The following is a 21977-nucleotide window of genomic DNA, read 5'->3' on the forward strand; positions in this document are numbered from 1 at the left end:
ATTTAATTGTTGAGATGTTCCGATTTGGGTGAATTACTTCTTTTAGTGCAAAATTTCGAGCAAAAGTTTTCTGTATTGATTGAAATTCAGTTCAATGAGCTTTCCTTCTGCTTAAGTTTTTATCGATTATCACTTTTGCTGTTGTTTTATGGTACTGTCCTTACTTGAGCGCATATTAGGGTTTATCATTTATGAATATGTATATCGTATATGTAGAACATATGTGAGGTACGTGTACAATATTTTTCTGAATTTGAACGAGCACTTTGGGTAAATTTGCCTGTCTAAACGTACCATGAGTTAATGTTTTTATTTGTCTGCGTACATTTCAAGTAGAATTAAGTGAATATGTAATTCGCTAGCCTTTAGAAAGATAGAATATGGTGCACTCTAATTTGGAATTGTGAAATAGTTCGAGTATTTCAATTTTATGTATACATACATACATACATACATATGGTTAGAGTTTATACATTCATGCATATATCTTTCACACAATTATGTCCAAAGAGATATCTAGATGCATAATTCGAGAGTTGGTTTTTATATGTATATGTTTTGTGAATCTCTGGTTTTGTGTTGTTCATGATTTTTCTTTTATTTTGGTAGAAAACCATAAAGAGAGATGAGCGCATCAGTCCACCGGACTCCCAAATCTGGGAGGCAATCCCAGTTCTACCAAGATTTAGCAACCCCTGTATCTTCTCTAAGATCTGAAGGGAAATTCACGACTCCAGGTCAGGCAGCAGCTGTTTTGGCTCTAAGGCGTGAAAATTTAGGAAACTCTGATCTATCCAATATGGCAGGGCCACATTGATAGGAGTATGGAAAGACGATACCATCCTTGTAACGGTGAGAAGTCAAGTAGTAAACTGAAGAAGGGGTGGAGGACATTTAAGTCATTAAACAGAAATTCAAAAATTTCGTTATATGCGGATATCTTCGTTTAATTGAAATGAATACAAAGCATTTAGGGTTTTTATTTGCTTGCTATGCTTTGCTCTCCGAGGTTTTGGGTGGCAGATATTCTAAAACCCTCGAAATAGAAGCTATTATCTGATTTCTCGCATCTTTAAATCCACATTCAGGTACTTTTTTAATTTAATTGTTGAAACGTTCTGATTTGGGTGAATTACTTCTTTCAGTGCAAAATTTCGAGCAAAAGCTTTCTGTATCGACTGAAAATCAGTTCAATGAGCTTTCCTTCTGCCTAAATTTTTGTCGATTATAACTTTTGCGGTTGTTTTATGGTACTGTCCTTACTTGAGCGCATATTAGGGTTTATCATTTATGAATATACATATTCGTATATGTAGAATATATGTGAGGTGCGTGTACAATATTTTTCTGAATTTGAACGAGTACTTTGGGTAAATTTGCCTGTCTAAACGTACCATGAGTTAATGTTTTTATTTGTCTGCGTACATTTCAAGTAGATTTAAGTGAATATGTAATTCGATAGCCTTTAGAGAGATATAATATGGTGCACTCTAATTTGGAATTGTGAAATAGTTCGCGTATTTCAATTTTATGTATACATACATACATACATACATACATACATACATACATATGGTTAGAGTTTATACATTCATGCATATATCTTTCACACAATTATGTCCAAAGAGATATCTAGATGCATATTTCGAGAGTTGGTTTTTATATGTATATGTTTTGTGAATCTATGGTTTTGTGTTGTTCATGATTTTTCTTTTATTTTGGTAGAATACCATAAAGAGAGATGAGCGCATCAGTCCACCGGACTCCCAAATCTGGGAGGCAATCCCAGTTCTACCAAGATTTAGCAACCCCTGTATCTTCTCGAAGATCTGAAGGGAAATTCACGACTCCAGGTCAGGCAGCAGCTGTTTTGGCTCTAAGGCGTGAAAATTTAGGAAACTCTGATCTTCCGCCTCCGCCATTTTTTACCCTTGAAGACCGGTCTAATTTTTCTCCTGAATCGGGGATTTCGGACTATATGATGTCTCCAGAAGTGAAATCAGATCCTAGAACCCCTGTACTAAGTTCAGCTAGGGACTTTTCAACTCCTAGGAGTAAGCCTGAGTCAAGTTCTTCATATGGCATTATTGGCAAGCAGCAGCAGAGCCCCACTGTGAGTTCGAGCTGGTGGTCCCCTGTGAAAATTGTAAGTAATACAGAGCAAGATGATAAAGGGAAGAGTTCGCCAGTCGAAGGTGTGATCCAACCTGGTGCCTTGATAACATTGCCACCACCTAGGGAGGTTGCTAGACCAGAAATGAAGAAGAGTTTGGTGCCTATGGAGAACCTTGACGAGGAGGAATGGGTCACCGTCTATGGGTATGTTTGTCAAGTCTCTTTCTGTTTTTAATTTTATATTGAATTTAGATTATATATACTTTTCTCTTGCACAGTTTTTAGTATTTAACGATAATAGGAACTCAGTTCTAAGTTATGTAGAACTGATGATGCTGACTCTTGATAATCTTGTGTTCTGTTTCGTATATTTGATTGTAAATTTTTTGTGAATGCTGATGTGCTTTGCAATATGCCTTTTAGTTTTTTTCTTCGTGTCTTTCAAAGTTAGCATTTAAAGTTATGTTTATGTTTGAAAATCTCCAGATTTTCACCAGCTGATACTAATCTAGTTTTGCGGGAGTTTGAAAAATGTGGTGTGATTCTGAAACATGTTCCTGGCCCAAGAGAAGCTAATTGGATGCACATTCTGTATCAGGTACTTTCACTACTACTGCAACCTAACTTTATTTTGTCCAGTTCAGATTCACTGTTATATTAATCCCTTACGCAATTTGTTTGTGATATTTGGCATGCATATATTATGACAACAAATACTTTCAAAGATAATTTTTTTCTTATTAGTCAGACAATTTTCTTTGTGGATGAGGAACACTTGGGTTTTTACTAAACCCAATAGTTTCCTCCTTTCCTTGTTAAAATGGTTCTTATGGATAGATCACATCAATTTGGCGACTTATCTAATATCTACTGATTTTAGTTATTACCTTAGGTAGAGAGACAGAGATGAACTTCTGAGGAAAATCATCTTGTAGTCACGGATACTGAGTTGGCTTTTTAGAATTATTAAATCTCTTCCATATTGACGTGTTAATCCTTTAAATCTCTGTAGGTAGGAACATTGATGTTTTATCTTTCATGTTGCTTTCATATGTTTGCCTTTCTTTTTGGATGGAGGAGTTGGCTGTGGTGAGACCCAGAGGTAGGTTTGGCACAAGCACTGAGCACATGTTTGGGAAGTGTTTATAAGCCATTTAAATTATAAACAAGTAGAAATGAGTAGTTGGTAAATGGGTAATGCTTATGAGTCCCATGAAATATGTGAATAAATGGGTAATACTTATGAGTCCTTTTGAGCCACATTATTTTCATAAAAATGTATTTTTGAATAGTTTAATGGTGGGAAATGTATGGTTAAAAAATAAGAAAAATTTTGGATTTGCGTGTAACATTATTTTATTAAAAAATATATGGTTGAAATGATGTCAAATCACTATTTAAAAATATATATATTTTTTCAAATAATGTGGATCAAACAGGGATATAGACACTTTATAAACTTTAGCCATACATTGGCTGAGGCTTCATTACATATCTTGTAATGCATCCTCCTAATGCCACTGTTCAGATAGATTTGCTGTTGTGTTATTCCACTGGACATGACTGTAAACTTTCTTTCTGCATTGAAAAGGAGAATCCTGGTTCATTTTGCAGAATTTGTTAGGAGAAATGTCTTGTTTCAAGATCTTAACTTTTTTTATTCTGCTAGAGAATAACTGGTGAGAATCTATGTTGCTTGAACTATGGTATGGGTATATAATAATTTTACTAGTGGAAGAGAAACATGATAATCACATCAAAGTGATGATTAAAGCCTTTCAAATATATATATATACACACACACATATATATATAAATAAATAAATGGGGGTAAATTTTTATTTTTGCACCATGAAATATTAACTTTTTCTCCTCATGGAATACTTTATATTGAAATATGTTTTATAGTAATTTTCTCATCATATATCTTTAGTCCATTTGACCGATTTTGTTTGATGAATAAAGAACATTCATATCATCAATGTAGGACTTTATGATACAACGTTCTCCAATTTGGTACAGTAACCAAACAAATTCAGATTCAATCTTGTTTAAAATAGTTGCAGCCAGAAAATCATCAAAGAAAATAACGGATCCGAATGCCCTTGTCTCAGTGTCAGGTTTTCATCTAGTTAACGACAATGTATTTAAAATAATCAATGTACCACTGTCTAGGTCTTGCCTTATTACTGGGAATGGGCATGTATCTGCAATATGATAGGGATGTGTGGAGAAAAATCAATATACATCTTGTGTTTGCTTGATTTGATGATTTCTGAAGATTCTTAATCAAGGATGTACAGAGAAAAATCAATATGCATCTTGTGTTCGCTTGATTTGATGATTCTAAAGATTCTTAATCTGCCACTTGATTATCTGCTCAGATGGTTGTGTTTGGCTTCGGTTAATTGGCTGGATGTTGAAATTCTGTTTGCCAAACTGTAATTAAAATTGTATTGCATGTTGAAATATGACGTGTTTGTTGTATTTTCCTCTTCAAATTTTGGACCTAATTGTCTGGTTTTAGATACTTCATATTTATATTAAACTGTGTATGAAGGCTCAAGTGATGTGTTATTGGTGATGTTAGGAAATAAGCATCGATAATGTTTTTGATTTATAATGATTTCTTGCAAATGTATCAGTGAACATGACAGGAAAGAACTGAATGATTTTACTTCAACTGACCTTATTTCGTTCCCGTTGCTTATATTGGTTATAACCTTGACATGTGAATGGTGATGTTCTGTTTAATTTGCTTACTGAATTGCCGGTGCAGAATCGATTTGATGCTCGTAAAGCACTCAGCAAAAATGGCATGGAAATAAACGGAGTTCTTATCATTGGAGTCAAGCCTTTGGATCCAATAGAACGGCGGGCTTTAAACGAGAGGCTTAGTTATCAAGGATTTATACCATTAGCACCTGCTCCATCAAATGGAAACTTGACATCAAATGGTTTTGAAGTGTCCCCTCATCCGTACTATCCTCAGAATGGCGGTTCTGGTGGCCGGGAATCTGCCGGTACCATTGTCACACCTGCCAAATCAATGGTCTCAAAGGTTATGGACTTGATGTTTGGTTTCTAATCTGACTTCTTGACGCAAAATCTACCGTCTTTCCTATGTACTTTCGATACTTGGCTGCCCCTTTTTCAAGATTTAACAGTTGTATACCGTAATCTGCTACTGAGCCTATCGAAACTGCTCGTAAAGCACTCAGCAAAAATGGCATGGAAATAAACGGAGTTCTTATCATTGGAGTCAAGCCTTTGGATCCAATAGAACGGCGGGCTTTAAACGAGAGGCTTAGTTATCAAGGATTTATACCATTAGCACCTGCTCCATCAAATGGAAACTTGACATCAAATGGTTTTGAAGTGTCCCCTCATCCGTACTATCCTCAGAATGGCGGTTCTGGTGGCCGGGAATCTGCCGGTACCATTGTCACACCTGCCAAATCAATGGTCTCAAAGGTTATGGACTTGATGTTTGGTTTCTAATCTGACTTCTTGACGCAAAATCTACCGTCTTTCCTATGTACTTTCGATACTTGGCTGCCCCTTTTTCAAGATTTAACAGTTGTATACCGTAATCTGCTACTGAGCCTATCGAAACAAAATGGTAAGCTTATGTCTCCTTGTAATTCTGTTTTTCATTGATTCAGATTTTGAGAAAAATGAGTTTTAGTTGTATTGGATAAAGATTAGACATGATAATAGATAAACACTTGGCATGATCGAGAGAATCTTTAATTGTTTGTTGATTGATAAAGGACCCGTTAAGAAGGAATCTTTAATTGTTTCTTCATGTGCTCACAATTTTTGTATGGTATGCATCGATAAACTATTGACCATCTATTATGCTATACTCGAGAGAGAGGGAAATGCTATGTGTTTACCTCATGGTATACAAAATGTGTTACATCCCTCTCACATAGAGGGGACTCATGAATATTTTATTGTGTGCGAGCTCCCCTCTATGTGAGGGGGGTGTAATGCTATGTGTACATTATTATGTACACATAGCATTTTCCACTCGAGAGATTACATGCGATTGCAAAGGTGGTCGTCTAGAGAATTTTAGATCATGTATTCTTGCAATCATATATTAGTCATATTAAACATGGACAAGAAAACTCATCCAGTGCTTTCTTCATTAGGGTCGAGCATTCTTTGTTTTCCATATGTTGAATTCTTTCGTCTTTAATAAAGAAATTTTAGTATACTTGTTAATTAATATATTCGCTTTTCTGTATATATGATATCACGAGGAAAAAGAACTGGCTCAAGTCAAAATTGATTACGTAATATTTTGTTCTTCCATCAAAGTGGTAACCTTGGTAGGCCAACCAACTCATTTCAAGAAGCTGACTAGACATGAGTAATCTGTTTTCACTCTTTCTATTATGGAATATTGCCCCCGTCTGGGCGCGATTTGTGAAATAGGAGAATCAATTTTCCTGTCTAATCAGTTGGCCCAACCTGAAGACATTTTAGTTGTTCAATGTAGAGGTACATGCATAAATTACAAGTTTGCCCACATGACTCCAAGTGTGCACTGACATAATGAATGGAACTTTTGATCGGCAATGATAAAGAAATTGGTAAGATAATGCATACATGAGGGTCTCATTCAAACATGAATATTTTTTGTCCATCAAATATTTGTTACACGGAATTTCATTGCAAGAAAACCAATTGGGGACGTGTGACATTATTAATGATAACATTTTTTTTCTTCTGATTTTGACATGAAATGATGTTCATTTCTCTTGTCGGAAAACATCATGCTTAATGAGCCCGTCTAATTTCGACAAAAAAAAAAATATATATATACGTGTTTATTGTTGTGTCAGGTAATCTCTGAATATATCTCACTCATCTTGTCGTGATTCCGGTGCATTCATTTCCGTTGAAGCTTCGTCACGTGCGCTTCGGAGCTCCACTTCTGCTGCGTTGGGGTCTGTCTCCGCTCTTAGGAATGCTTCATCCACCACACCCGCTTGTCGAAGAAAGTTATGAATGGCCATTGTTGCAATTACAACATGTGTTTGCACGTCGAATGCATAACTTAGCATACGATCGAGTATTTTTCACTGACTTTTTCAAACGCCAAATGCACGTTTGATGACATTCCTGCAGGACGAGTGCCTGAAATTAAATTTTTCGCGGGCATTTCGAAAATTACGTCTACGACCAGTGTCTCCATCATAGAATTGTTGAAAATGGTACAATATATCCGAACCTTTATAGGGTGCTATATACCCAGGTCGATGAGCAAATTTCGAGTCAACCAGGTAATATTTTCCAGGTACAGGTTGCGGAAACTCAATCTCGGGATTATGTATTGCTCGAGCCAAGATTCGAGCATCATGGGAGTTCCCCGTTGTACCTACAAGCACGAATGTGAAGCACAAATTGAAATCACATGCCGCTAGCACATTCTGGGTTGGAATTCCTTTTCGTCCGATAAAACTCACGCGCTGCTCCCGTGGAAGGACGGTTCTAACGTGGGTTTCGTCAATTGCACAATGCAATCCCGAAAAATGTGATGCTTGTTTAGATTCGGAACGTGATGTTCGACATAATTATTGTAGTTTGGATCCGATTGAATTACTCGTCGAGAGAATTCGAGGACCGTTCGAAGCACAAGCTTGAAGTAGTGTCCAACGGTTTCCAAAGAATGGTTGAAAAGGGTCTGCACCTGTCTGTACCCCTTCCCATGCGCTAATATGCAAAGAAACATACCACCAGCTCATAAATATCTATGTGCTGATGACTGCGAAGCCCGTACTCATCACGCAGCATATGTGCGAACGCTCGTATCATGATGGGATACATGCGGAACTCGGCGTAGCATTGTTGATGATTACAGTTCATTGCGTCCAACATGAACATATGACCATTTCGTGCGAACGGATATCGCGAAACACGAGTGCTTTGTTCGTTTCGCGATAGTAGTTTTTGAGAGTAACCTCATTCATTTGACAGTACCGAAACCACTCCATAATGTTCACTTGCAATTCTTCCATGAATGCCTCGTCGACCTGTTCGTCCTCTGCATCGAAGGTCGGGTGCAATTCGTAGGTGAAATCCGAATATGCCATACGACCACAATCACAATATGATATCCAAGACTATGGCTTTTGCATGTTGTAAACTTCTACTACATTTATGTGCTTTTTATAGAATGATTTGTCTTTCAAGTTATGTCCAGGGCAACCAATAATTTATGTGAAGATGAGACTGATGTGAACAGTATACCAACTAATGGAGCACTTGTTTGACCCAAATGCGAACAACATTCAAAAGTTTGATTGTCTGCACATTTGCTTGTAATCTAAAAGAATCAAACTTTTCGCACGCATATAAAAATAAAACGTTTCAACTGCAAAAAGCAAACTTAGGCAACTGTTCCCCATACATACTAGACACAAACAAAATGTCGTCACATCAAACATAGTACATGTAAATATAAATAATAGTAAGAAAAATTTAAAACGTTCCACGGACGTGTACGCAATCTACACAAACATATATCACTGCGGCTGTGTTTTCCTATATTCCTGATAGCCCCACTCCACCCAAGCAAACTTGTCGTTTGCATTGTCTTGCACGTCCAGTATCTCTCTATTGGCCTTCTGCGAAAGGAACTTGTACGTGTAAAAGTACAGATCCGTTTGCTTTTGGAGTCGACCCGTAGCCAGCAACTCGCTCATGCATGTCTTCGGGTCGAACACAGCCATTCCGATGAAGTGGTCAATTTTTGCAGCAATCTTCTCATTGGCGGAGGTAGCACGGTCCACAGAGTAGGACACGTCCCGGATGAAAACTTCTTCTTCTTCTCCTTCGATCACTTCCCGACGGCCTTTCATTTGTCCCTGCGATGTGGGCCGGATTCATCCATGGCCGAAGAGTGCGATGTGGCTACACCGCCCTAGTCACTTGAGCCGTTACTCTCTATATCGACTGGGATCTCGTCACGGTGGTCTTCGTGTGCACTGTCTTCAAACATGGCGAAGCCAGTGCGGCATGCTTGGCTAGGTGTGTCTGTGTAATTATCGCAGTCGAAAACATCCCCGAATAAAACCTTGTATCGGTACAACTCTCGGCAATCCTTGATCTTGTACTCTTTCCTCTCCTGAAGCAATACAAAGCAGACGAAGTTCACATCTTTTGCAAACGAAGTGTGAAAGAAGCAATTACAATTGACAGGAAAAAAAATTAGGATTGCATCTATTTCAGAAAATAACAACAATGTCAGCCATTCCTACCCATGCACATGAATGTGTAAATGAAACATAAACACAATTACAATAACACTTGATGTTAATGTGAAGTGCATTTTGCAGTTACAACTATAAAAACAAAATTGTTTAGTAGTTGAAGTACCAGTCCATTAGCAGTGAAGACAATTAGGCATATATGTGACACTTACCAAAATACCATACAATTTATTCTTACTCTCTCTTCCAAATTAGGCGCGTATGTTTCGATTATTTTCCAGCAAAAAATAAAAAATAAAGCCAATAATGCTTAAAAAATGAGAGCCGGTTCTGGATAACTAAATTTTCCCTAAAGCTAAGTGCCCAAAATAATTAATTCATTATGCAACGTGAAAAATCAATTTGTCCTAGAATTTCAACAAAACGAAAACTAGTCTACCTTCTTATAGTATGAGGATTTAGAAAGTAGAGAATGGTTAATTAAGAAGAAGAATCCCTGTTTTAGCACTGTTTTTAAACAAATTTGTACAAGTTTAGAGATAAACGACGTAAGTAGCAGATTTTATTAACTGCCAACCATCACTCTTGTTTGTAACTCATTAATTTCATCCCATGTAACTAACAGTGTCTCTGCATACTTGGGCAACCCAAAGTTACTACTGAATACAAACTTTAATTCTAAGAAACTCATAGTCATTTGGATGGAACTAAAAAAAAAAAAAAGCATTTCCGATCAACTTAACAAAACATAAACACTAATTTACTTTTAGGAGTTATACTTCTGAATTTGAAATTTTCAAAACATATCATTTTAGTTATATATATATATATTTGGATCTGTTGATTTGTTCTAATATTTTATTTTTTATTTGTATTCTTATTTTTTGTTGGAACAAAAAAAAAAAGGTTGTGGTTAATGATTGTTGCTTGAATTTTTTATTTTCAATATGCAGGCACTTGCATTTGTGTTTTTGGTTCCTTTCCTAAAAATTTGTATTGAACTTGGGCAATTATTCATGAAAAATAATCCTTCAAACACCAGGAATCAATGAGGTCTCTCGAATTTGGATATCAATAACTTAATTTATTCTGATACTAGCTATTATTGATGAGTATATGATGGTACCTTCATCTTTCGATCCCATCACTCCGCCGAGGCGTTAATCAAGCCAGTGGACTTGTCGTACGCAACGCTACTGCTGTTGATCAATTTTTCAAATCTCTTGTGTTTCAAGGGGAGTGCATCCCATTGATTTTTCAGCTGCTGCTTGCTCCAATTGTGCCCGGAGTTGGTGTTAAATAAGTGAACCAATGTCTGCCATCCGTATTTGGTGAAGCACTTTCCATTTTGCTGTCCATCGGCGATTACGGTCTCACAGGCAGCAACAAAAATTTGTGTCTCATAGTCAGTCCATTGTGCATGCTTACGAGGCCCCGATTCACTGTCAACATGATGGGCGTTTGATGTGGAGGAGTTCGGGTGTGGGTGGTAATTTGGCTGCTGCAAATTGGGAGGAAAAAATGTTATTCTCTATCAGCAGAAGCAACCGTTCATGGTAATTTACATTCAACACAAAAATGAAGAACATCTTGGAGGCACTCTACCATACCGGGGAAACGACAGGATCCATGGTGGTTCTCTCTTGGTGAGCAGATTCTTTTCCAACAAGTTACACAAACGTGTGTGTGACGGAGAAACTGGGAGCGCCTTTTGCAGTTCAATTTCAAGTGCAAATGTAATATTTTTATGTCAGGCCCTTGTGAATCAAATAGTTTAAAGAAATGTATAGATTGGTGACAAGTGAGGAACGTGCAAGGGGAACGAGTAGAGATCGAAGGCACGGCTGCTTACCTACGATGTTGTACGGGAATGGGGATCTACGGGGACGTCAATTGTGACAGTGGAGTCGCTTGTATCGGTGGCCGAAGAAGGCAAACGTCGTTAAGGCATATTGGGGGTTGAAATTGTTGGCAGGGGCGCCATCAACCTGCCGCTACAGTCGTCAGAGTAGGGTGGGGGCGACGGGTTGTTACAAAAACTGTTGCCGACTGTCGGAAGATTATTTTCTCACCGTCGGACAACAAATGTAGCAGATATTGTTGCCGTCGGAGAGCAAGTAGTGTTGGCAGCTTCGTCCAGTGGAAGAGTGGTGTCGGCAGCTTCGTCCAGTGGAGAAGTGCAAACTGAGCGTTTCTTGCTTTTTGATTTCGCAGAAGACAGAGAAATGAAGGTTGGTTTGGCGTGTTAATTGTGGGGGTAGAAAGGGGAAAAACCAACTAACATGGGCGTTAGTCTATTTGATTTCCATATCAGTAGAAGGTGGAAATGTGGCCGTTGGACGTATCAACGGTCAGAAAATCACTTAATTTTGGCAATAACGTGCGCCTAGACATGGCTATTATTTTGAGAAAATTATTTTAGATTAGTTTCCTTTAAAATTTTTATAATCAAACAAAGTACTTTTCCAAAATTATTAAATATATGTAAAAATAGCTTCTTAATTTTAAAGTAGTTTTTGACTTTCAAAAAGCTTTCAAACATGCCTTTAGGGATATTTTTTTGATAGACTTGTATATAGAAGGGTGATTTTTATAATTAATGTTTATTGCTAAGCCCTTTTTTATTCTCATTATTCATAATTTATTTTTTTCAAACACATTTTTAACTATACATTCTTACAATAAAATATTTCAAAAGTAAATTCAAAATTTTTCCTACTTTTTAACCATGCATAGTTCCAAAATTTAATGAAATTTTGATGAAATAACGAGGCATCAAACATGGCTAAGTAGAAATTGGTCCTATATAACTATTTGTTGAACGTCTCCACTTTAGTACCTGCAATGTCAGTAAACAGTTGAAATTCCCAATGAAGAGAGGTACTGTTAGTATTATTGACTCCACAGCCCACATATATCATCGCCACGTGTCCCCTTCCTCCCAAATGCATGCTAAAACCACCCTAACCATCCACTCTCCCAAAAAACTTCCGAAATCACCAAAAGAGTAGGAAAAAAGAAGAAAAGTAGAAGATGACTAATGAAACCAAGAATGTGTTGCCAGAGATAAAAGTTGCGGTATCTCTGTTTGAAATGACATACCGAATTGTTCAACCCCAGATCACCGGAGAATCGATCATCGAGAAAGTGACATCATGCATGTCATTCTAAGACTGCTGTCTTTTAACTTGTGTCACATCAGTCTCATAATGTCCACTGTCAAACAAGCTTTTACAGTCTCTCTCTATGGCTTTAGTATCTCTGCTTCTCCAAATGGTCCTTCTCTGACTCCTTTGAGTAAGCACGTTTAAACTTACTCTATTGCCCATTATTTTTCAGTACCTTGTTGAGTATATGGTATTTTTATAATTCAAGACATTGAATTAGAAATGGAACAAAATGAGAACACTTGAACCAACTTTTGGTTTAGGACAGCGTGTTAAGTGATATGACTATAATGCCTCACAAAAAAAAAAAAAAAAAAAAAAAAACGTTGCAGCTTAATTATAATGGTTGTGAGGTGTTGATGACATTGAGGCAATGGTGAAAATGTGATTTGAATGAACAAAGCAAAAGTGGTTGAGTAATTTGAATTTGTGCTGATTAGGTCCTTAGTAGGAGTCTAAGCAATTTATTCCTTGCTTCAACTGCCAATCAACATGTTGAAGGTACTTCGTAAATCTCTTGTGATTCCTTCGAGGAATCGCTCATGGCTTGTTTTTGCTGTGGATTAGGTAATTGATGAATTGGCCAAATATATATTCGTGTGACAAAGTATAATTATATCTACTTGGTCATTAATTGATATTCTTACTTTTGTTGCGGGTTAGACGGATAAATAAAGTTACGTGCTTTTCAATAAGAACATCCTTTGAGATCCTAACAAGGGGAGTACGCCACATTAATGTGCATCGGATGCTCAAGTCAACATTGATGAGCACATTAAATTATCCATATGGCTGAGATCCATCAAAGTTGAGACACGATGAATTAACAATTCATAGATGAACAAAATGGAGAAAAGGCATGTAAACACAGTATTAAAAAGAGCCATGTTTGTTATGAAATATATGAAATATGTTGTTATTACAATAATTGACGCATGTGAAGTGGAGACTAGGATTCCTTTTTTATTGATTTAGACACGAGTATTGTAAGATGGATAATGTTACGATGCAGATAATACAGATTCAGCAACTTCCATAGCTACCACATCTTTAGCCAAGACAGTAGCCAAGTTCGCTGCTCCTGTAACAGCCCAGTAGCGTTTATATCTTTTCGAACTATTGTAAAATTCAGTTGCAATGCTGTTGCTCCGTCTATAAATGTAAACACATTTCATTTGATGTTAATCAATACTGAGAGTTCATCTTCTTCCCAATTTTCGTTTATGGCTTCTAACTCAATATGAGGTTCTTAATTCAGAACTTTTAAATGGTATCAAAGATATTTTTTCTTCAATACCTGCAACTAAGGTTCTGATATTTCAATTTTCTGCCCGAGTAAAAACAAACCATGGTGAAGTTTCTTTTCAATCTTGTCGATGATCTATCTAGTCATTACTTTTTTGCATCTAAGTGATAACCCTAGTGCTTTGATTGTCTCTGAGGTCTTCAATGGAGACAATTACACTTCTTGGAGCTACTCAATCTCTATAGAACTAAGTGTAAAGAATAAGTCAACCTTCACTGATGGTTCTTTACTAGCTCCAAGTCCATCGAGTGGTTTATATACAATTATTGGATACGTGCTAACAATTTGTTACTATATTGGTTGTTAAATTCAGTCAACAAAGAAATTCATCAAAGTTTGCTGTATATTTCATCTGCTTATGAAGTATGGAATGAACTCAAAACTAGATACATTCAAAGTGATGGTCCTAGAGTATATCACTTGGAGAAATCTCTCAACTCCATTCTCAAGGCTTATAGACATCAACCACATATTACAATTCAATCAAGGCCACTTAGGACGAGTACATCAGCTGTAGCCTATTCCAAAAATGTAGTTGTGGAATGCTTTTCAGCTGCACTTGTGATATACTATGCAGCATATCCAATGCACAACAATCAGATGTGGTTATGAAGTTTCTCAATGGTCTAAATGAATTCTATCTGCATTAAGAAGCCAGTTGTTGCTAACTTGAGTATATGCTCTTCTTCTTCGAGAAGAAAGCCAACAAGTCCTGCATACTCACTCATTCCTAGAATCAGTTGCAATAGCAGCTAGACAACCTCCTAGAGCATTTAATAAACGTCCATTTTGGAAGGATAAAAAGTATCTTATATATACTCATTATGGTCATCTTAGTCACACTACAGAGAACTGTTTTTAGCTCATAGGCTGTCCCCCGGTCTGGAAAGGTCCTAAAGGATCATGAATGCTAGTTGATACTCCTGTTCCTTATGCTGTAACAATAGGCCAACCTACAGATGACGGGAGACCAAGTAATCCATTCAATCAAGATCTTTAGCAACAGTTCCTAACCTTTACCAAGACTCAGCAAACACCATCTCCAAGAACACATTACCTCACAGCAGCCACTAGTCAACAGGTATTTCCTTCTGTGATAACTCTTTCAAACCAAGGACCATTTCTTGGATAATTGATAAAGGTGCAACAGATCACAAAATCTGTTTACCTAACCTTTTTACTCCCATTGATTCAACCACAATTAGCAATGTTCACTTACCAAATGGCTCCCTTGTACCAGTCAGTCACATTGGCAAAGTCCAAATTTTTAACAGCCTAACTCTTGACATTGTCCTTCACGTATCTTCATTTTCATTCAACCTTATCTCAGGTTTCAAATTAATAGTCTTCTTATTGTATATTATTTTTTGCCTCTCATTATTTTGTACAGGATCTGTCCAGCTTGAAGACGAATGGTTTTGCTAAGGAAAAAAAGGGGGCTTATATCACCTACTGATTGGTCATGATCAACCTATATCTCAATCTATCACCAATCTAGCAGTATATGCCTCTCAACATTCCATCTATAACCTATGGCATCACAGGCTTGGGCATATATCCAATGCAGGAATGTCTAAAATCCCACAGTTTACTTCTCAAATAACTTGTAATAATTTACATATATGTGAAGTTTGTCCTCTCGCAAAACAAAAGAAATTGCCCATTTCTATTGATGATTCAATATTTGATTTAGTCCATTGTGACATTTGGGGTTCATTTAGCGTGCAATCTTTCAATGGTTATAGTTGTTCCTTACTTGATGATTATTCTAGATGCAGATGGGTTTTCATGATGCAATCCAAATCTGAAACTCATGGCCATAGCAAAAACTTCTACCAAATGGTCATTACTCACTTCAATACCAAAATAAAATCTATTAGATCATACAATGGTGCTGAATTCCCCATGACAGACTTTTATCAATCTCATTGGATCTTCCATCAGAAAAAGCTAGGTGGAATCATCCTAACAAAATAGAATAGTGGAAATAAAACACCAATATATCCTATAAGTACCTAGAGCACTCCTTTTCCAATCAAATGTTCCTCATTTTTTGGAGCAATTGCATACTTACAATAGTCCACATCAAAAACCGCATATCACAGCCATTCTCGGCAACAAGACACCTTAAGAAGTACTCTTTCAAAAACAACCTAACTACCACCACCTCAAAACCTTTAAATGTCTTTGCTTTGCATCTACAATCGGTGCTCATAGAACAAAGTTTTCTCCTTGAGCATCTAAGTACATTTTCCTTGGATACAAAGGCTACAAGGTGTACGACTTACAAACCCACAAAGTCTACATCAACAATAATGTAATCTTCCATGAAAACACATTTCCATACAAATAGCCTTCCTTACCTTACCCACCTTCAAATTCACATGTATTTTCTATATCTAAGCCCACTTTTGAGCCTACACCAACAACCCAATCACTTATTCCTCTTAGCCCAGAAACAGATAAACTAATTAGCTAAAAAACAACTCCTGCATATCCAGTTTCTAATCATGTTCGTTCATCTTCTTAGCCAGATGTTACCAAATTGAGCAATCCTTCAAACTGTAAGTATTATGCCCTAGGTCCAATCGACTTTGGACATAAATACTTTTATATATAATTAATGCAATTAAATGGCAGATCCCCTAAGTCTTCAGAAACTGGCTAACTCATTTCTCTTCTCTCAAACACTCCAAACTCACCCGAGTTATCAAAAAGTCTATCCGTCTCTCTTTTACAACCTGCTCTTAGAGGATCTAATAGATTTAGACATTTGTCTTCTTACCTAAATGATTATTAGCAATGTTTTGAAAATCAATCTGAAAAAGGTGAAGGGTCAAGGGTTAAAAAGGTGAACCGTGATTGCATTGGATAAATATAGACAAAAAAAAAAAAAAAAAAAAAAACTAAAAAAAAAAAAATTTAAAAAAAATTCATATTAATAATTTTTTAATTAGATTCATTATTCTATAAGTTGCTCACATTTTTGTCATGCCACTATCCCACATTGGAAGTTTATAAAACCATTGGAGAGAAATATATCTATAAAATGCACTATCCCACATTTAAAAGTTCATAAAACCATTTGAGAGAGGTGCATCTATAAAAGGAGCATGTCATCCAATAATTCTCTATAGGCCTTTGAATTATTGTCTATGAGGTTCCTTCATGAAATTGAAATTTTTTACACTAAAAATGAAAATTGGGAAAACCACAAAATCATGACCGGTTCACCGACTTATGATTTAACTAATTGATTCGATGGGTTTTTAAGCAATTTAGTCATAAGCGGTTAACCGGGCATGATTGGCCCGTTCCCGATTTATCGGTTGAACTAGTCGGGCAGAGTTGATTTTGATAACATTGATTATCAGACTGATTTGCCTTCTTTTACCACAACAGTCTAGCCTTCTACTGTGCTGGCCAGACTATTTGCATCTGGTAAACCATATCACTTATCTTACTTTATTTCCACTAATCATTTAGCTTCCAAACACAAAGCCTTTACTACATCACTCTTCAATACTTTTAAACCAAAACTCTATGGCCACTGGCAAGAAGCTATGAATGGTGAAATTAAAGCTCTTGGAAAGAATAATATTTGGACCATTATGCATCTGCCACATGACAAACATACCATTGGATGTAAATGGTTTATGAAGTCAAGTATAAAGCATATGGCACTATGGAAAGATATAAAGCATGGCTAGTTGTTAAAGGATATACCCAACATGAGGCCTTGATTTTTTTGACACCTTTCTCTTGTCGCAAAATTGACTTCTATTTGTATGCTACTAGCTATTGTGGCAGTAAACAATTGGTTTTTACACCAATTAGATGTCAACACTACCTTTTTCCATGGTGACTTACACGAGGAAGTCTACATGGAATTCCCACAGGGATATTTTATTCATGACGACTTCTTGGTTTGTGAACTAAATAAAAGCTTGTATGGACTCCAAAAAGCATCTAGACAATGGTTTGCAAAGCTCACTACCACCCTCATTTCATATGGATTTCCTCCTAATTTCGTCGAACTATAGCTGATTCATTCATGGTACTCTTAGTTTATGTTGATGATGTCTTTCTTGTGAGTAACAATCTCAATGAAATTCAAGCTCTTAAGAAATTTTTGGATAATTAGTTCACAATCAAGGACTTAGGTGAGTTGAAGTATATTCTTGAATTGGAAATTGCTTGATCACAGTAGGGAATAACCCTTTGTCAAAGGAAATATGATCTAGTTATATTAGAAGACTCTGGTTTCTCTGGCTATGAACTTGTAGCATTTCCAATGGATTCTATCCTCAAGCTAAAATCTGAAGACTGCAACTTCCTATCTGAGAACTACGTTCGTCGGTGCATGACTTGGAAGGACTCCAACCTTAAACTCGTTTCTCATAAATATTTGCATTAAAACTTCTACCAATAGGTCAAACCACGTTCGTCGATGCATGACTTGGAAATACGTCCGTACATTGTTTCCTTCACTTCAATATGTCTATTGGTGATGATAAATACAATATTAGATAATGAATGTCATCTTTTTTCTTTTCTTGCATTAGTTATATATTTCAGTCAAGAAATCGTCATCTAGTTGAGTTTTGGTAAGATTGGGCCGAAATGTTCCCTCAAAGCTGGCACATGCCATGAAGATTGAGTTCATATGATGTTATAGTATGATGTGCACGCTGACATACTTATGCATGCTCAGTTGTGTCGAGACACAATTGCTTGACCTTCGTTTCCATTAACATTTACTCACTACTCAACATGACCCAACAACATAGTGAAGTCCTTTTAGCAGGCATCATAGAATATAGGTATTAAATTTGTGAAAAGTTAGGAATATCATGTTGGGAATTCACTTAATCATACATAGTGGAAAGTAAAATAAATTTCAATTCTTACCAAAGATCTGCTTTGTGCTTGATAGAAATTGTGATAGAAATTATACATTTTGTCAAATTTTACAAACTCATTTGCTTTTCTTGAACTCAAACAATCGTGATTTGCAATCTATAGTCGTCTAATTGTCCAGCTTCCAATGAAAATTTCCACAGGGAACAAGATTGAGAGAAGTATGGTTTTTTACTATTGTTGTGCTAGCAACAATAATTATGTTCTAACTGATTTTTCCAAACCCTAGTAACATGTTAATATAATTTCAAGTGGACTTAGCCAGTCTTATTAGACTTAATTCGATCCAATATTCATTAATCCAATTAATTAAATTTGGTCCATGAATTAATTCAAACCTATTAACAAGCAACTCAATTCATTAATTGTCCAACACTTGTCAATTAATTAATTGGTAAATTTCATTCTTTTAGTCCTCCTTTTGTGTGTGATTAATTAGGTTTTCGATTACGATACCTAATAACGTGAATTATTTTTTGATCTAATCAAAATCGATAAATTAAAATACCCTTTTAAATTTATCACAAATTCACGTTGGTTGTCCCAGATTGACATCTAGCAATGTGTCAGGACAATACATGTGATGAAAAATATCACTTGGTATAATAAAATCAAACTTGTTTGTTTATCTGATCCTTTCAATAATATGATCCGATCAATTACGAGATATGGATATGTATCAATCTCAATTATCGATTATCGATTATATCTTTCATTCCACTATTAAGTCAATATAAGTCTCAAAAACTCATTTTTGACTTATGAGTACACATTGGCCAAGAATTTCGTTATCAATTTATCTGAATGAAATGCAGATCATAATATTTTATTATCTAAAAGTGACGAATCCTCTTTTGATCATTTACAACCTTCATATAATTCTTGACATACTCGAATGAGGTCATATTAGCGGCCCTTGATATAGGAACATCCAACATCACGAAAGTATAACTGTCCTCATATAAGGTATTATGATGACCTCAAGTCAAAAGACCAATTCCACTGTTGAACGTTAGAGATTAACCATTGACACTTAGATAGTTGTCCATGTGGAATCTTCCCAACGGGTCTTCAATATTTTGTTTTATAACAAAATATCTACATGTTCATTTAAGTGTTTATGAGATCAGCAACTTATTTCACAAGTAAGAAATATCATGCGTGATGATTTATGATTCAGTTATCACTTTCAACTGCGGATGATTTAAGATTCAGTTATATGTAATTTGCATATTATAATCATAGCTCCTTGTAATTAACAAATTATCAAGAATTGATTTACGGATTCTATTAATTAATTTATTAGAATATTAATTAAATTAAATAATAGATCTGTCAAATATCACGCGTGATGATTTATGTTTCAGTTATCACTTTCAATCACGGATGATTTAAGATTCAGTTATATGTAATTTGCATATCACAATCACAGCTCCTTGTGATTAACAAATTATCAAGAATTGATTTACGGATTCTATTAATTAATTTATTAGAATATTAATTAAATTAAATAATAGATCTGTCATAAATGAGATGTATTATATATTAAAAGTGTTTATATCTAAAGTTGATTGAACATAGGACATAACACTTACATTTTGACTATATATATATATATATATTATTAAGCCTTACTTAAAACATGAAAATTCATAAGATCTAGTTTCTACATCAGATTTCAAGTTGATTAAAGTCTTAAATAAAGTTTAGCTGCCTCATTTGTGTTTTTGTAGATATTTACATATGCTATGATGAGTGGCAGATCAGCTGCATATGGTGTTACGAACCTAAATTGTATAGGGATATGACATTCTTCTTTGCCATTTTTTTGCAAACCGTTGCATACTTTCTGCAATCGTATGGCTGTATCTATAGCTTTCATGCTTTTCAACCACTTCTTGCTAGCCTTGTTGGCAGTTTTTGACGTAATTTGGCTGTCCAAGTACTACATTAACTAACTTTCTGTTCTGTATCTATGATAGCGTATGAATAAGTGGATTCTACCATTATCTTTAATGATTTGCTTGGGAGTTCCTATTTTGTTATTGCATTTATTTCGGGATATGGTGTACATTGAGACTGTAATGGGATTGTGAATATCTTGAGATATCGAACTGTTAAAATTGTGAGTCTGATTCGATCCTGCAATTAATGTCCCCAACAATACAGCTTGATTATCTTAGAGCAACAATCTTGATGGAGAATATTGAATATATAAATGTCATACGACTCGATGAGTGAAAAATGTTCTCATGTAGCAAATATGTCATCATATTAACAATGCCTTTCTTGTCATTAGTATGTTTGCTCGAGACAACTGTGAACTCTCAAGAAAATTGATGATTTGATCTTTGAATAAAGAAGGCCATCTAAACAAGAAATAAAAGGTGAAAATATTTTACTTGACCTTTGAAAGAAGAGGGTATTTCAAACGTTTTTCCTATTCTATTTAGACGAAGAGAATATTATTCATTTCATTTTTGAAAGAGATCAGAAAAATAAAAGGTGAATGCTTGTTTAGACAAGTTCAAAAGGATTAGCACTCTAAACCAAACAGTGAAAGATTGAATTTTTTTTAGTGAAGATGTTACCTTAATGCAAGTAGCCAAATATAAAGGTGAACGAACTTTATATTTTGTTAATTGGTAAATTTTCTACCCATCACGAATTCAATATCCAGAGTCTGAGGAGTTGAAATTGAGAATGCATGTGTTTTTGGCTTTTCAAACTCAAGTTGACAATATATTAGGTTCAACTATCCAATTACTGCTTAATTTTGAGACCTTAAACTACAAACTTGAAGCATCTGAATTCTTTTCAACCTATTTTGTACGATATTTATCATCTATTTGATATATATTGAGATAGAATATGGCTTTGACCTTTGTGGCCTTGCCATTAATTTGGTGCAATTGTTTCAATCAGTTCCCATATATCATTATCTTCATTTGCGTCCATATCTTCGGTTCATAGATAGGCAAAAGTAAATATTTTGCTTTGTGGAGAATATGTAATCCTAATTGTTATGAATCGAACCAGATTCGAAACCACTTTATTGAAGCTAGAAAAGTTACGATACTCATTTGTTATGAAAAGATAAGAGATTAAGATAATTATATGAAATAAAGCTTACAAGAACACAAGAAGAAAATAATTTGTAGAAGACAGAGATTTTATTATAATATGGAGAAAGAATACAAAAATTTTGTATTTATAATTTGTCTAACTTGTAATGAGGTTAAA

The 21977-nt window shown here is 35.5% G+C and overlaps 2 protein-coding genes across 2 annotated transcripts; one reads left to right on the forward strand and one right to left on the reverse strand.

The window, feature by feature from the left end:
* The first annotated feature begins 980 nt into the window (after nt 1-980).
* LOC111372954 (nuclear pore complex protein NUP35) lies at nt 981-5308 on the forward strand. The gene is made up of 4 exons (XM_022995386.1): nt 981-1088; nt 1726-2319; nt 2602-2713; nt 4895-5308. Exons 2-4 carry the CDS (start codon nt 1742-1744, stop codon nt 5201-5203), a joined length of 999 nt encoding a protein of 332 aa, XP_022851154.1. The 5' UTR covers nt 981-1088; nt 1726-1741; the 3' UTR covers nt 5204-5308.
* A 1912-nt stretch (nt 5309-7220) lies between these two features.
* Nucleotides 7221-8222, reverse strand: LOC111372947. Its single transcript, XM_022995378.1, has 3 exons — nt 8110-8222; nt 7733-7842; nt 7221-7507 (listed from the first exon to the last, which is right to left on the reverse strand). Exons 1-3 carry the CDS (start codon nt 8220-8222, stop codon nt 7221-7223), a joined length of 510 nt encoding a protein of 169 aa, XP_022851146.1.
* Between the last annotated feature and the right edge of the window lie 13755 nt (nt 8223-21977).

The sequence above is a fragment of the Olea europaea genome, unplaced genomic scaffold (assembly GCF_002742605.1).
Source record: "Olea europaea var. sylvestris unplaced genomic scaffold, O_europaea_v1 scaffold1056, whole genome shotgun sequence".
Classification (NCBI taxonomy): domain Eukaryota; kingdom Viridiplantae; phylum Streptophyta; class Magnoliopsida; order Lamiales; family Oleaceae; genus Olea; species Olea europaea.

Bases quoted from the DNA above. Each gene is read 5' to 3' on its own strand.
- LOC111372954 (XM_022995386.1), top strand. From the start codon at position 1,742: ATGAGCGCATCAGTCCACCGGACTCCCAAATCTGGGAGGCAATCCCAG. The intron at 2,320-2,601 runs GTATGTTTGTCA...GAAAATCTCCAG, and splicing joins GAATGGGTCACCGTCTATGG to ATTTTCACCAGCTGATACTA. The intron at 2,714-4,894 runs GTACTTTCACTA...TTGCCGGTGCAG, and splicing joins GGATGCACATTCTGTATCAG to AATCGATTTGATGCTCGTAA.
- LOC111372947 (XM_022995378.1), bottom strand. From the start codon at position 8,222: ATGGCATATTCGGATTTCACCTACGAATTGCACCCGACCTTCGATGCA. The intron at 7,843-8,109 runs GTACTGTCAAAT...TTTGCATATTAG, and splicing joins AACATTATGGAGTGGTTTCG to CGCATGGGAAGGGGTACAGA. The intron at 7,508-7,732 runs GTAATTCAATCG...TCGTGCTTGTAG, and splicing joins TCCTCGAATTCTCTCGACGA to GTACAACGGGGAACTCCCAT.